The sequence below is a fragment of the Neovison vison genome, chromosome 4, assembly GCF_020171115.1.
Source record: "Neovison vison isolate M4711 chromosome 4, ASM_NN_V1, whole genome shotgun sequence".
Lineage (NCBI taxonomy): Eukaryota > Metazoa > Chordata > Mammalia > Carnivora > Mustelidae > Neogale > Neogale vison.
Genome location: NC_058094.1, coordinates 11,106,465 through 11,123,167, shown reverse-complemented (window position 1 = coordinate 11,123,167; position 16,703 = coordinate 11,106,465). Strand labels below are relative to the sequence as shown.

General features: G+C 47.7%; 1 protein-coding gene across 5 annotated transcripts in view; it reads right to left on the bottom strand.

Moving 5' to 3' along the window:
- LOC122904295 (CYFIP-related Rac1 interactor B) overlaps positions 1-16,703 on the bottom strand; it is a 520,830-nt gene that overhangs the window by 469,910 nt on the left and 34,217 nt on the right. For all 5 annotated transcript variants that reach the window (XM_044244939.1, XM_044244940.1, XM_044244936.1 and 2 more), the window contains exon 2: positions 14,165-14,250. In XM_044244939.1, coding sequence (XP_044100874.1) covers positions 14,165-14,223 — 59 coding nt within the window. In that variant the 5' untranslated portion in view covers positions 14,224-14,250. The remainder of the gene's footprint in view (positions 1-14,164; positions 14,251-16,703) is intronic.

The window sequence follows — 16,703 nt, the reverse complement described above, 5'->3', positions numbered from 1 at the left end:
CAAAGAGAGATGAGCACAGAGATGGGCTGCAGGGGAGGGGGGATGGGCGAAGGGTGAAGCTTATCTGAGGACAAGGAAGCCACAGGCAGGGTCCTCTGGAGTGTCAAACGCGGACCCAGGAAGTCCTCGCTGCTGCCAGATGTGCTCCTGCTCCTGCCCACCTCCTGACCCTTGGATCCAACTTTCCACCCACCAAACTCCTGCCTGCCAGGTGGAGGCTGCTCTCGTGGGGGCTGCTGTGCCAGGCACCAGGGGCAGAGGCCAGACCCATGTTTCAGAAGAGGCCGGAGGTCAAAGGCGGGGCTCAGGGATAAGCTGACCAAAGCAGCTGAGAATAGAAGACGGATGCAGGAGGCCAGCGCTCACCCGCACAAATAACGGCCTGGAGGGATTCCAGATGTCGCTGTGCTTGAGGATCATCTAAAAGAGCCAAAGCAGAACACAGACTCTCAGGCACCCTCTGAGGACGCTGACCAGAACTTGCCGGCTCTCCCTACCTCCACGGACTCGGTTAGTGATGTGAGCATTTGTGTGTTTGCCTCCCTGGTATCCACGACCCCTTCTTCTGGGGATCATATGCCGAGTTCCCCCTGGGGAGGCCACCCCCTTCCCAGATCCCCTGGTGCTGACCTTACAGCCCCACCCCCAGCTCTGGACGGTCAGGTGAGTGGACCCATCCCGTCAGAACATCCTCACCCCATCCAAGGTAACTGGGACACGTAACCCAAGCTGCACAGTGGGAATGGAGTCAGAGATTCTGTTAGAACTTCTAGGAAGAAAAGCTCTGTCGAATAGCGTTGTTAGGCTGGCAATTACAGGACAGCTCCCAGAAGCTGCGACATGTGGAGCTCGAGAAGGAAGCCCGCATAGGGGAAGGCACTGCTGACAGATGACAGAGGCTGGGAGAGATTCAGTGGTGATGTGGAGGGAAAAAGAGAAACCAAATCTTTGAAGTCAACTATGCCCGGAGCCAGGTTTTAGCCCTTAACCCCTCTCTGGCGGGAGCAAATAAATCCCTTTATGGTGTAAGCCGGTTTGAGTTGGCTTCTCATCCCCCAAAACCAAGGTGGTGCCGGTACACACATATTCCCTCATGACCTAATGCACAGCCTGCCCATACCCCCCTTCCCGGGCCTGCAGAGGATGAAGCTGCCATGAAGGCCTGAGTCCGAAGCCCGGCACATCCCAGACACACAAGCACCAGTCATGACTTGCAGAATTACAGGTAATAATCCATCCTCAACATCCTCTCTGACCAAACCCACCATTTGGAAACTTCTGACAACTAGACCTCACCCAAGAGAAGCAGCTAGAAGTGGGCTCACCTGGGCCGTGGTCTGTGGCGTGGGCATCTAAGAGTCCATCACTTTGTGGCTGATGAAAAGACAGTGGCCATGAAGAGCGTGGCAGAGCTCACGGTCACTGCAGCCAGCTGTGTTAGTGACCTGTCTGCACGGACTTGCAAGCCTCCACCCGCAGCTCCACCACCGAGCCGAGCCACACACACTCACTCCACAGTGCCGCGCGGCGGGCCCCGTTCCGCTTTGCACGCGAGGGTGTTCTCGCCGTGCTTACCAGTGTTCAGGAAAACCTGTGCTGTTTATAAGTACCAAACCCCAAATATTTGCTGAGAACCCCTTTCAAGAGCTTCTGGCACTCCAGTAACCCACACAAAGTCTTCCACCTCTCATTCTTTTTTAACAGAGAAAATTGTTCTCTGTTCATAACTGTAAAATGCATTATTAGCTCAGAGCTTTCATTTTAAACCCAAACCAAACCACTTGCGTATTCGAGGCTGCTTTCCCTAAGATTATCTTCGCAAGTCCTAACATTATGGATGACCCATCAGAGAGGAAATGTGAAAATGAGGACCAAGGCCCACAAAAAAGCCCGGGTTCCAATCACTTGTATACACAGGAGGACTACCTTCACTATAAAAGGGTTCTTCCAGTAACAAGCCTAGAATTGGTCTTGTAGGTTGATGATCGACTTAGGAGCCATTGATTTGATTTCAACAATAATGTTTCAATTTTTGTTTTTAGAGGGGGAGAGAGGAGCAGAGGGAGAAACAGAATCTTAAGCAGACTCTAAGCCCAGCACACAGCCTCATGTAGGACTCGATCCCACAACCCTGAGATCATGACCTGAGCTGAAACCGAGAGGCAGATGCTTAACCGACTGAGCCACCCAAGTGTCCCAACAACCACCTGTTTCTATTGATTACCTACTATGTGCCAGGCTCTATGCCAGGCACTGAGATAACATTAGTGGATCAGCAGCCATTAGCATTGTCTGCTGGGAGCTGGTGGTCTTGATGGTGGGGGAGGTGGCAGACACACCCATGTAAACCAATAATTCTGGGTTGCTACAGTGCTAGGAAGAAAACCTATGGGTGCCGCCAGAGAGAATGTGGTGGTGAGGAAAGTTGTGTCTGAGGAAACAGCATTTAAGATGACACTCTAGGACAAGACTTGTCCCTCTTAGGAAGAGCAGGGAGGTTGGGGAACGGGGGCGGTGTGGGGAGAGGAGCCCTGCAGGCAGAATCGTGAGACGAGCCAGGGCTGGCTGAGTGTGACAAGAGAAGCCAGTTGAGGAAATGGAGGCTTTGTAAGGAATCTGGATTTTGTTTTCAGTAAAATGGACAGGGACATTGGGGGCCCGGATGGGTGTTAAGCAGAGGCAAAGCATGATCTCGTGCAGGGTCGGTGGAAATAATCCCTGTTGGAATATTAATCTTGAGGTGCCTGCTAGACTTCCAAAGGGAGATATCATCAGACATTTGGGGTAATCAAGTCTGGAACTCAGAGAGGCCAGGTTCAGCGGGAGAAGAGTTTGGAAGAACAGAATTGGTCAGCATACAGAGGGTCTCCGAAAACCCTGTGAGGTTGGTTGGAGCCAGGGGAACCCTACTGAGAGACTGAGAAAGAGGACAGAATCGCAGGAAGAAATCCAAGTGAGCTCCATGCCACGGAAGCCCAAAGAAAATAGAGTTTTCAGAGGGAGGGAGTCGCCAGCTGGGACAGCAAATGCCTTCTAGAAGCTGAGCTGACTTGCAGAGTAATTCTGAAGTTTTGAGAACTGAGGCAGGGCCTCATCTGAAAAGGCTTTCCTTAGAGCCTACAGATGACACAGTGATGGAGTGCAAGGAAGTCGAAATTCCAGGCTCCGGGGCCAGACTCCCTGCACGAGATGGGCACCTCTGTCATTCCACAGCAACACAGCCTTCACCAACCCCCCAACGCTCCGTGAGCATCACCTCGTCTTCACAATGGAAATCACAGTATCTGCCTCACTGGGTTGTTGGAAGGATTAAATGAGTTAATAAGTAGCAAGCGCTTCAGAGAGTGGACTGCCTAGCTCCACTTCAGCGCTGAGCGTTCACTATTCTTGCGGCTGCCGCTGCTGTTGCTCTTAAGAACGACCGCTAAGTACCAAGCGGTGGGCTTTGCATGTACCGTTGATCCTTGAGCGACATGGGTTTGAGCTGCGTGGGTTTTTTTCCGACAAATACAGAACAGCACTGTAAGTGTATTCTCTCTTCCTTAGGATTTTCTTACTGACGTTTTCTTTTCTCTAGCTTACTTTATTGTAAGCATACAGTACGAACTACATGGGACTTACAAAATCCATGCTGATCCCGTTTATATGATCAGTAAGGCCTCGGCTCAACAGGAGGCTAGCAGTAGTTAAGTTTTGGGAGGAATCTAAAGTTATATGCAGATTTTGACAGCATGAGGAGTCAGCGTCCCTGACCCCTACACTGCTCCAAGGGTCAATTATATGATCTCACGTGGAGGATACCGTTATACCCATTCGCAGATGCGGGAACTGGCCTAGGACTGCCCACTAAGTCCGAGGGCAGCGTTGGCATTCATATCCGGGTCAGACGCAATGCTCTTCCTCACTGCTCTACAATTCCTCATGAGGTGCCAGATGGGTGGTTGATGTCCAGTGCAAGGAAGACCCTGGCCCGCTAATGTATTAATTGTGTGCTGTGGGCTGAGTGTCTGCATCCCCCCAAAATTCATATGCTGAGATCCTAACCCTGCATGTGATGGAATTAACCTGTGGGACCTTCGGGAGGAGGTTAGGTCATAAGGGTGGAACCCTCATGAACAGGATTAGTGTCCTTATCAAAGAGACCCCAGACAATTCCCTGGTCCCTTCTTCCACGTGAGGATGCCATGGAAAGACAGCCATCTCTGCACCAGGGAGGCTCCCAACTGGGCCTGGAATCTGTCAGCACCTTGATCTTGGGACTTCCCAGCCTTTGTAAGTGTGAGCAATAAATGTCTGTTGAAGCCCCTCAGTCTGTGTGGTAGTTTCATTATAGCAGCCTGAAGGAAGACATTGTGCTTTTGCTTTCACTGGTGTTTCCAGAGGGAACTACTGGTTTTAAATTGGTTCTGCCATGCAGACCGTTATTGGAAAACCAAATCTTACTCTGCATTTCACAGGGTTTCAGATAAATGGCCTGAGAGGCTGTGCTAGACAAGGGGTTGTGAACTGCACTCTAAGAAGCTTCCTCCGGGGACGCCTGGTGGCTCAGACGTCAGTTAAGCACCAGCCTTCGTCTCAGGTCATGATCCCAGGGTCCTGGGATCGAGCCCCACATCGGGCTCCTTGCTCAGCAGAGAGCCTGCTTCTCCCTCTGCCTCCACTCTTCCTCTCTCTCTCTTTATCTCTCTCTCTCTGGCAAATAAATAAAATCTTTTTTTTTTAATTTTATTTATTCATTTGACAGAGATCACAAGTAGGCAGAGAGGCAGGCAGAGAGAGAGAGGGAAGCAGGCTCCCTGCTGAGCAGAGAGCCCGATGCGGGGCTCAATCCCAGGACCCTGAGATAATGACCTGAGCTGAAGGCAGAGGCTTTAACCCATTGAGCCACCCAGAAGCCCCAATAAATAAAATCTTTAAAAAAAGAAAAAAAAAGATGCTTCCTCCAGGGAGGGTAGAGTGTGCCCCCCCAACCGTGCATGGAGCTCCAGCTCCCAGCCCTGCCTAAGCCAGACCAGCTCTGCTCCCATGTGGTTTATTCTCTGAGCCCTCTCTTCAGCTTTCACATGAAGAAAATATTCTGAGGATACAAAGTCTGAAAACTGCAAGACTTGGCATTTCTCAAATGGCACCTGCATCAGAATCACCTGTGGTGGTTGTTAAAATACAGAATTCTTGGCCTCACGACCAACTTAAGGAATCAGAAACACTGGAGGGAATTTGCTCCTAAACCAGATTCCCAGGTAACTCACGTGCATATTCGAGTTTGAGAACCACGTGAGAATCTCTACTACTGTCCTGTCCCACGCACGAGCCATTAGCCACTTGCAGCTAATTTCAATTTAAATATAAAATCATTAAGATTAAGTAAACCTTAAAAACTCCATCTCTCAGTTGCACTAAGCGCATTTTAAGTGCTCAGCAGCCACATGAGGCTAGTGGACGCCACAGGCACAGAATATCCATCATTACGGAAAGTTCTCCTGGACAACCCAAACCCCTAGACCTCTAAGTCTGCTTGAATAATGTACCTCACGTGTTTGACAGCGAGATGCCACATTCAGCCCTCATTTCTTACCATTCCTAACTGTATTCAAGGCATCATATGCTACCTAAGGATACAGTATCACACCTCCCATACTGGACAGAAATTACCTGCCATGTATCTATTTCCCCTGACATACTCCGAGAGCCTAGAAGGCAAGAACCATGCATGTATTATTTAGGTCTGTATACTCAGGGCCTTGGGCTTAAATAAATGCTTGGGAATTGCTTAATTGGCCCACATAACATAAATGAAATATGAAGCTGACAATGATTTGTCCTTGCTAAAAGCATTCACCAGCCCATCCATTAGGATGGCTACTATTACAACAGAGGATGACAAGTGTTGGCAAAGAGGCGGAGAAACGAGAATCCTTGTGCACTGTGCGCGGAAGTGTAAAATGGTGTAGTTGTGGAAAATAGTATGGCAAGGCCTCAAAAGAGAGAAACCTAAAGTTACCACGGGATCCAGCAATTCTACTGTGGGGTATGTTATACCCAAAAGATTTGAAAGCAGGGTCCTGAAGAGATATTTGTACACCCATCTTCATAGCAGCGTGATTCACAAGAGTCAAAGGATGGGAGCATAAGGTGCCTGGGTGGCTCAGTGGGTTAAAGCCTCTGGCTTCAGCTCAGGTCATGATCTCAGGGTCCTGGGATCGAGCCCCACATTGGGCTCTCTGCTCAGCGGGGAGCCTACTTCCCCCTCTCTCTCTGCCTGTCTCTCTGCCTACTTGTGATCTCTCTCTGTCTGTCAAATAAATAAATAAAATCTTAAAAAAAAAAAAAAGAGATGGGAGCAACCTAAGTGTCCACCCGTGGGCGAGTGGATGAGCAAACTGTGGTCCCCCCATGACAATGGAGTATCAACCAACCTCAAAAAGGAAGAGAGTCTGACATATCCTACGACATGGATGAATCTTGAAGACACTATGCGATGATAAACCAGTCACAAAAAGAACAACACTGAACCATGAGAGACTATGGACTCTGAAAAACAATCTGAGGGGTTTGAAGTGGCGGGGGGGTGGGAGGTTGGGGTACCAGGTGGTGGGTATTATAGAGGGCACGGCTTGCATGGAGCACTGGGTGTGGTAAAAAAATAATGAATAATGTTTTTCTGAAAATAAATAAATTGGAAAAAAAAAAAGAACAATACCGTTAAGACTCCATTTTTATGGAGTACCTCAAGTAGTCCAATTCATGGAAGACAGAAAATACAATAGTGGCTGCCAGGGGCTGGGGGAAAAGGGACGTGGGGAATTGTTGTTTCATGGGGGCAGGGTTTCAGTTGTGCAAGAGAAAAAGAGTTCTGGAGACGGACGGTAGTGATGGTTGCCCAACAACATACAGATATTTAACACCACGTAACAACCATTAAGATGTGGGGGCTCGGTGGCTCAGTCAGTCAAGTAATTTAACCAATTTAAAGATTTTTATTTATTTATGACAATAAATAATTTAAAGATTTTTATTTATTTATAACAGAGAGAGATAGCGAGAAGAAGGAAACACAAGCACAGGGGAGCTGGAGGGGAGAAGTAGGCTCCGATATGGGGCTCCATCCCAGGATGCTGGGATCATGACCTGAGCCAAAGGCAGATACTTAATGACTGAGCTACCCAGGCTCCCCTAAGTGGTCAACTCTTGATTTCAGCTCAGGTCATGATCTCAGGATCCTGGGATCGAGTCCCACATCAGGCTCCATGATCAGTGTGAAGCCTGCTTGGGATTCCTTTCTCTCCCTCTCCATGTACCCTTCCCCCAACTCACATGAGCTCTCTCTCTCTAAATAAATAAATAAAATCTTTTTAAAAATATCATTAAGATGATAAATATTATATTATATGCATTTCAGCGTAAGTAAAAATATTTTAAATAAAATTTCTAAAAAGATTTTATTTATTCACTTAGAGAGAGAGCAAACAAGAGAGAGCACAAGCAGGGGGAGGGGCAAAGGCAGAGGGAGAAGCAGTCTCCCCACCGAGCAGGGAGTCCAAAGCAAGGCACACTCCCAGGACCCCGAGACTATGACCTGAGTGGAAAGCAGATGCCCAACCAAATGAGCCACCCAGGCGCCCTTAAATAAATTTATATAATATATATGCATGTATTTTAAAGCATTCACCAGTACCAGCCAGAGGAAACACATCTGCCTCATGGCTTAGAGCAAAGGGCTTTGGAGGACCCCTGGTTCACAGTCTGGGTGGGGCATCTCAGGTGGGTGCTGGCAGCAGCAGGGGGAGGGAATACAAAGGTGAGACACAGAGGCGTGGTCAAAAGCCTGACCTGCAATCACACCTCCTCACAGGGGCCTTATGTGACAGTCCCAGGCCAAAAGGGACCCTCTGGGTTCCTTCGAATTGTTCTACCACTCAGAGTCCTCACCAATAGCTCTGCACCTAGCTGACCATCAGAACTTTCTGCAAAGACTTCACCCCAGGAGGTTCTGATTCCATACACCTGGCGGGGGGCGCTTTATTTTTACAGGGTTCTGCAGGGGAACCAGAGCTGGGAGCCCCATTCTGCAGAACTTACATTAGCCTTATATTATGCTTTATCTTTTAATGAGTCTGCTATTCCCATCTTTGCATCTGGTTTGCAGACTCCTTGGGGGGGGTGGTGGCAGGGGCAGTGACTGTGCCTTATCTCAATCCTAAGAATCAAAATCACTTGTGGAACTTTTCTTTTAAGACTGCAGATGCCCTGGATCTACCACACATCTCTTAAGTCAGCATCTCCGAGCATCTGTATTCTTTTAAAAGCCCTCACAAGGGATTCTGAGCACACTCTGAGACAGAGACCTACTGCTCTGCATCCCAAGAGGGCTTGATCTAGATGCTGCCCCACATCGGCTAAGCGACCGACAGAATGTGGCCCCTCTATAAGTATCTAGAAGGGAAAACGTGTGTGTTTCATCTGTGTTACCAATCCTAAGTATTTCACTAGGAGTGTTTTGCACATGATTTAAAGCAAATGATAAATAAAACCAACAATTAGCAGTTGGTGGGTACCTAACACATGCCAGGTGCTCATCACAGGCTCCCTCTATGTGATCCCACTGAATTCTCAACCCCATGTCTGAAGACAGTACTGTGAACAGTCTCCAACTCACAGAGGAGGAAACCCAAGCAGAGAAATTAACTCACTGCCTCAAAAATAAAAAAAAAAATTTACATGACATTTAGATTATAAGCCATCTCCTAACTTTAGAAAAGTGATCATGATCTTTTTAACGGCTACATTTTCAGTGTTTTATCCTAATTTTTTCCATCATTTTGCCCTAATATGTTCATTCATTTCTCATTGTAGGGCAGGTTTTTTGTCTTGTTTGCAACTGTTCACCATTTTAAATGTACACCTTTGTGCAAGGGCGTATTTTCCATATTTGGAAAGGTTATAGGGAAATGTTTGGAGGAATGATGTTAAATACTAACCAAAAGTCTCCACGGAGATGTGCTGAAATGACCTGGGCAAGTCCTCTCTCTGGGAGATGCTATGTGTCTCGGCATAGTCCCCACGCACGTGCACCAAATGGCCCCTAAGGGCCAGGTGCTCTTGTGGACACTTGGCAGATTTGATCCCACTTGGTCCTCACAAGACCCCCTGGGGTGAGGTTTAGATGGGACGCCTGAGGCAGAGAAAGGTGGAGAAATGTTCCCAGGCTCAGAAAACCAGCAAGAGCAGAGCCGGGTTAGGGACCCACAGTTCTCACCATCAGGCCAAGCCTTCAGGTCAAGGCAGGTGTCCCCGTGATTCCTTCATCAGCCACCCCAAGAAGCAAAAACAAATGAGAGTGGCAGGAAGGAGACCTGCCCATCCCCTGGGACCACACAAGACTCTCCCTGTAAGTGTACAATGAAAAGGTCGGCTTCACTTCCTGGCACAAAATCCAAAATCGCTGGCTTGGAGGAATACAGCCTTGCTGACCGCAGGGCGCCCACCCTCTGGATGCCGAGAGAGAGCGAAGAAGGGGAAGATAATGACACTGATTCCAGGTCCCCTTGTAGGTGCTCTTCGTCACTATGTAGACGCGGTATAAGTTGAACTGTGTACCTCCCCCACCCAATGTCGACATCCAGGAGTCAGGTCCCCATGAATGTGAGTTTCTCTGGGTCTTTGCAGATACAGTTAAGATGTAGATTATGAGGAGGTCACACTGGAGTAGGGCAGGCCCTTATTCTAGTATGACTGGTGTCCTCATAAGAAAGAAGAGAGACTCAGGGAAAAGGCTGCTTGACAAGAGAAGTGGAGACCAGAGGCTGAGGCTACAAGCCAAGGGACAGCAAGCAGTGCCAGCAAATTCCAGGAGCTGAGAAGAGGCAAGGGGAGATGCCGCCTTCAGGTGTCAAAGACGGTGCAGCCCCGGCGACACCTTGATCTCAGACTTCCTGCCTCCAGAATAGTGAAACAACGTGTTTCTACTGTTCTAACTGCCAGACCAGGAGTACTCTGTGACAGAAGCCGTAGGGAGGAACACGACATAGTCTAGCCTTTTGGGTCTAGCAAGACAGAAGCTACATTTTGTTCGTCTTGGTATCCCAGCAACCAGCTGTCCTTGGCACAGTGTAGGTGCTCAGAATGTGTTTGCTGAGTGAGCAAGTAAAAAAATTAAGGAGGTATAAACTCAGTAGGAGAAGGGACAGTGTCTTTTATTGCTATTAGGAGACCAGAGCAAATAAGGTGCTCAATGAATTTTATAGAATGAATGAACTTCTTTAAATGATAAGCTGAGGAAGGCTTTCCAGTGGGTCTTATCCACCTGTGTCCCCAGGATTCAGCCTACAGCCTGGCATACAGTAGCAGCCCAATAAATTCTGAAGGACGGAAGAAAAAAAGGGAAGGGGGGGGGTGAGATTCAAGACCAGAAACACCATTTCCCAATCCTCGTCCAGGTGACTCCTTCCTCCCTTTACGCATCTAACCGAGGAATGGCCAAGGCTGTGAAATCACCCGGAGATGTTCAAGCAGCCTCAATGCTACCAGTGGGACTTTCACAGGGAACTCGAAGGCTGTTGTTCTGAAATGCATTTCTCTTTCTTTTACATCCAGAAATCATCAGGCTTTCCAACCCTTCCAACAATGTAAGAAATGCAGGGCAGAGTTAAGAGGTCAGCGCCTCTGCGTTCAGCCCGAGGGACACACTTCCCGTCCATGCACAGCCTTCATTCCTGACCCCTGCCCTGTGGCCAAAAAGGGACATCAGCTGGGCTCAGGGAAATTCAATTTTGGTGACAGCTGGCGGCATGATAATAACGGGGCATCTGCCTTGACCCTTTGGAAAAGCAAAGGCGGGGGTGGGGGAACGGGGTCATCAGAGGTTTCTCCAGGGCTTGGTTTAGGAGGGTCTAGAGTTTCCGTTGGTTAGTTTCTACACATGGACAAAAACCCTGGAAATAAGGCCCGCTGATTTCTACTGCTGGCTCAGAATTCAATCCCACTTCCGGGTGCTGTCCTGGTAGTACTTGGGGGGGAAAAAAAGGAAGCACATTGTTCTTTTTTCCCCTGGACTTGAGCTTTCCCAGGGCTGGTAACTGCCCCGTGGTGAGGTGTGATTCGACTCATTCGTTAGCACCTACATTTGCATTAATAACCAGACAAACCAAGCAGGAGGTCCCTGGACTTATGTCTCAGTACGTGAAGAAAGTCTCTGGTCCTTGTGGGTTCCCCTTCGTATGTACTAAACTCCAAGCTCCAACTCTTATCTGCTCCGTGAAGAAGGACAGCTGACCCCTTCTCAGTGCTGGGGAGCCGGGAACGCAGTGAGGGCTTTCTGTTTTCAGGTGGAGCCCTCATGCGATCAGCGAACCCAGGGATGCTGGAGCCCTTCTCCCCATCAAAGAAGTCTGTTGAGATGGCAGCTACGTTCTGTGGGCAGCACAGACCTGCACGGATTAGCTGATACGCCCCGTCCTGGGGTCGCAGACAGTCCCGCCTTCAGCCTAACCCTGTGGCTGTCGATCTGTATGGGATCTGCCTCTTTCCTTTTCCTCCGAGTGGAAAGCCCCATGTTGTGCCTGCTGCCTGCACCTTTGTAACCCAAGCCCCCTGGCCCAGGTCCTTCCACCAAAGTCACAAGCAACTGATCCACATGTTATACGAAAGAGCCAACCAGCCAACAAACAAATACAAAGAAACAAAGGCGGTGGACCTCATGCTATAGTGAAGAAAGCACAAGCTTTTATGTGTTCTAATTGAAATAGAGTACAAATACATAAAATGATCAGAGTCATAGGTGTGCCACTGAAGGAATGTTTACACCTGTGTCACCAGCTTCTAGACTGGGGGACAGAACACTTCAGAACCCAAGCAGGGGCCTTGTGCTCCCTTCCCATCACGACCCCCCTCACAGATGGAAAGCCTCTACCCTGCGAGCGGCAGGACCCCTGACAAGTTACCTAGCCTCGCTGACTCTTCACCTTGGGAAAAGAACACTTGCCATTCTGTGAGGAATCCATTTTTTTAAAATGTGTGTGCAGTGCCTGGCAAAAGCCAGTGGTACCATATAACAGTCATAGTCATGGAAGTACCAGTAGCAGGAACAGCAGCGGAAGTAACAGTAGAACTAGTCCAGATAGGTAGTCGTAACAGCAGCCGTGGTCGTGGTGCTGAGAGAAATAATACTGTTGAGAGCAGAAGCAGTCAGAGTGGGAAGGGCTAACACTTAGCACTTATCATGTCCTAAGTTAAGGCTCTACCTTAACTGATCTAATGCTTAAGGCAACCCTTACAGGGATGTACAAATGCCATTTTACTGAGGCCCACAAATGTAGTTTTCCTGAGGTCGTGCAACTACGGGGCCATGGATCTGGGGGTCAAACACCAGCTGCCTGGCCACAGAGCCCCTCCCCTTAAAAGCAATTTTCCAGGAACTCCTTGCTTGGCAAAGCAAGGTTTGTCCTCCAGTATCTGCTCTCTTCCTGGTCTATAAGAACAACTCTGAATTTTGGTAAGCACATGGTCTCATAGAATAAAGACCACATTTTTCAGCCTTCTTGCAGCTGTGCAGAGGCTAAATTCTGGCCAACAGAAGTAGAAGCACTACTGGTGCAATACCCGGAAGTATCCTTAAAGGGAGGTAGCCTGCCTTTCTTCTTTTCCTGCCTTCTTCCTGCTGGTAGATGTGATGGCTGGAGCAGCAGCAGCTACACTGGACCATGAGGTGACTTGGGATTGGAGGCTACATGGCAGAGAAACAAGAGCGAGTGCCTGGGTCTCCCAGAGACTGCTGTGGCAGGCCTATATGACTTGTGTCCGAACTTTCAGGTTAAGAGAGAAACATACCTCTATCTTCTTTAAGCCAATGTTCATTTAAATTTTACATCATCCAGAGCAAAACATAATTCTAAATAATGCACTGGGTTTTACAATTATAATTAATGTCACCCAAAAAAAGACACCCACAAAACTATGACTTTTGTGTTGGACTTATGACTTAAAAAACGAAACAAAATAAAACATGACTTTGGGTATTCCTCTAGCAGACAAACTAGGAAAATAATCATACAAAGTCTCATTTATCCCAAAGGTAGTAACAGTTCCTTGTTGGTTCATGTTGGGTCACATCAAAGCCTCTTGGGTTGGCCTCCCTACCTCCAGCCTCTCCCATTCATTCAGTACACTTTGGCTGGTCTAATGATACTTAAAAACAATTTCTATCCTAAAACTTGAAATAATTACAATGCTCTATATGTGCCTACTTTACACAAGACAATTTATTTTCTATTTTTTTCTAGGATGCACACAAAAATATAAAACTTAAATATTGGGATTTCCCTTTCAGAGATAGGAAAATGGAAGAAACAGAGAAGGTCAGTGACTTGCCTGAGGTCACACAGCAAGCTGGTGGCAAGGCCAGAATTCTATCACTCCCTCCAGCACCCATGCTCTTTCCACTACACGAAGCTGATTTCTGGGAAACCCCAGTCACAGCCAACTGACCCTAGGTCAAGTTACCCTGACAAGTTTAAGATTCTCAGACTCACTGACTTTTCTGTCATCTTCTTGTCCAGTCTAATTTTCGACATCCTCTAACACGAACCCCCACGCATTGAGGTCAGACTGCATGGACTCTATCACATGCCCCTACCCCAGGCCTCAGTATTCCCAGCTGCAAAACGGGGCAAATTATACCTCCACCAAGAAGGAACATGGCATAGAGGGAAAAGGCAGGAGATCTGGATTCAGGTAAAACAGACTTCAAATGCAGCTGAGTATGATCTTTACCTGTACAATGAATGTAGTAATTCCTCCCTGGGGGGATTGTTACTTGGACCGAATGAGATCCTGTTTCTAAGAGTCGCTCAGCTAAAACAGCACCTACTATGGATGATGTCATCTTCGTTGCTATTCCTGATTTCATTCTGGAACCACCCCCCTGCCACCTTGCCTTCTGCCCAAAGGACACAGGTGATGTGACAACAGGAAGCACTTTGAGAAGTCTACAACCCTACAAAGGCCACATGTCGGTTTGCCGCTAATATTCACACCCACAGTGTCTTTGTCAGATTCTAGTCAGCAGTTTGATCAAATTTTGAATTTCAACCCCTCCCCCGCCCCCCAAATAATCCCTCTGCATTTCCCAGGCTGGGCTCTCTAGACAGGATGGACTATGGCCACTCACCGATTCCATAGTGAATCTCTTGACGAAAAACTGGAGAGCCTGGAGGCTGAAGATCTCATGTCTCAGCCGTCACATCAGAGAATTACCTGGATGGGGGCAGGAGAAAAGGTGACAAGCGTCATCCGGTGGGAATGGGCAGAAGACATGATCTCAAAGCAAAATGGGGTTTCATCTGGAGGTTGGCATCCTTGTTAGGAATATTCTGACACCACCGAGTGGCTGTCCAGGAATGGGAAGGAAAACAGCCAGCAAACCACCGCTTTAGTGATCCACCTTGGGTTTGGTGTCTCTATCCTCCCATCTATGCAAGTGCTCAGGGATCCTTCGTGCGTTCTATTTCTAGCTCTACAGTCAAGAGCAATTTACAAGTCATTAACTTCTCTAAACATGAAATCAAAGTGTGCTCACAGGTGCAACAGACAGACCCATGCAGCTCTGTGCCTATGGGAAAGCAGAGGCTCTCCCCCACCCCCTGTTGGCCAAGGGGACCAGCCCAGGAAGGAGGGAGAGCTGTATGAATATACATATTTCAGGACAGCCCCTCTGAACCTGAGAGAGGATTTTAATTAATTCATGCATACCGAAGCTTAATTGCTGAGTGCACAGAGCACAGGAAGTCTGGGATAAAAGGTGTTATATAAGGGAATGGCTTCAATATTTGCAGAATGGAGGGGAAACAGAGGCGAGGAGTGAAAACAAGATGAGCCAAGGGATCCACTGGATCCTTCTCCAGTGATCACTAGCTCGGAGTGGCACCTCCTTCTGGGGCCAGAACCCAGGGGACACTCTTGACCCACCATCTTCCTTTCCTATATCCAATCCATCCCCAGTCCTGTCTCATTTACTCCCTAAAGACCTCTTAACACCTCTCTTTCTCTCCATCCCCCCCTGACACAGCCCTGGACCTTTCCCACCTGGGATTCCTCCCTGGTCTCTTCTCATCACCATTTCTCCCTCTGCAATCTGGTCCCCCACACTGAAGCCAGAATCACTTTCCCTTTTTATCTTTTATTGTGGAGAATTCTGTAGACACAAAAATAGAGAAGAGTACCCTGAATGCCACAAACCCACTGCTCAGCCCCAATCACTGCTGACTTAAAATCAATCTTTCCTCTTCCAACATTATTGTTTCAAAGCAAATAATCCTACCATTTCGGTCATAAATGGAACAGCATGCATCTATAAGACCAGGTCTTTTACAAAAAATATAATAGCAATACCATTCCGACACCTGAAATGATTGTATAATTCCCTGAAATCATCAAAGATTCAATGTTCAGATTTCTAATAGTCCCATAAACGTCAAAGTGTTTTTTGAAACAACTGTTTTTAGAATCCAGACCCAAATAAGCTCTCTGCCTTCTAACTGGCTGATATGCAGAATGAAAAATTTAAAACACCAGTCTGATTGTGTCACCAACTACCCCCCACCCCAACCTCTCCACCCTCAGCTGAACATCTTCAAAGGCTTCTCAGTGCTTTAGGATAAAACCCAAGTCATAGAACTTGGTCTGACCCTTGTCCATCTCTCTGGCCTCATCTTTTCCACTCAGACTCACTGCTACAGGCATATGGTCTTCTGTCAGATTCAGGAACTTGCCACGGTCCTTCTCTCCTAGGTCCTGTGCCCATACTGTTGCCTCTGCCTGTAAGGCTTCCTCACATACCATCTTTGCCTGGTTAACTCCTGTACTTTCTCAAGTCTTACTTCTTCAGGGAAACTCTTCTTGCTCCTCCAGGTTGGATCATGGCATGTATTTTAGTTTTCACTCATAACTATGCATTCATGAATGTGAATGTTGATTCACTGATCTATTTATTGATCATTGATATGATTCGATTGTAAGCAAGGTGAGCACAAGACTGTGTTAGGACTTCCTCATTGGTGTATCCCCAGCACCAACTACATAGTGCCCATCACGATATTAATAGATAGTTGTTGAATAAATGATCAAACCACTTCCTTCAAACTAAAAGGCCCATACTAATTGAGTAAATTTTCCTGAACTTTTGAATTACACATTCAAATTAGAAGGAGAATTGACAATCTCATCCTAAAATTCATTGATGGACTCTGGAAAGCTGAGATGATCTTTAAAAAGAAGGGTAATGTTGGAGGAGTCCTAGTTCCTGATTTCAAAACCTCCCACAAAGCTGTAGTCGTCAAAACAGTGGTACCTGAGTAAGAATGAATGTACGCTTTCCCCCAGAGTCACAGACGGTGGACTTCCTGTAATGTTCACCTTCTGATACCATCTTACTGGGTACATGACTTGGGCCCTGCTATTTGCACAAATAACCAGGGCTCCACCCAGGTCATTCCTCCACGCACTGTCCCTTTGCTTCCCTTGCTCACCCAAGTGTGGAAGCTGACACAAGGTACAGATGGGGCCACTGCTCCTACTTCATTCCCCCCTGACTTTGAATTACACGTCGGTGTCCTTCGCCATGTGCCTTTATAGTCCTGCCCACTAGAGCACTGTGTTCCTCTTCCCCAGGAAGGGTCGACCCTTCCTGGACTCGACCATGGACTTATTTA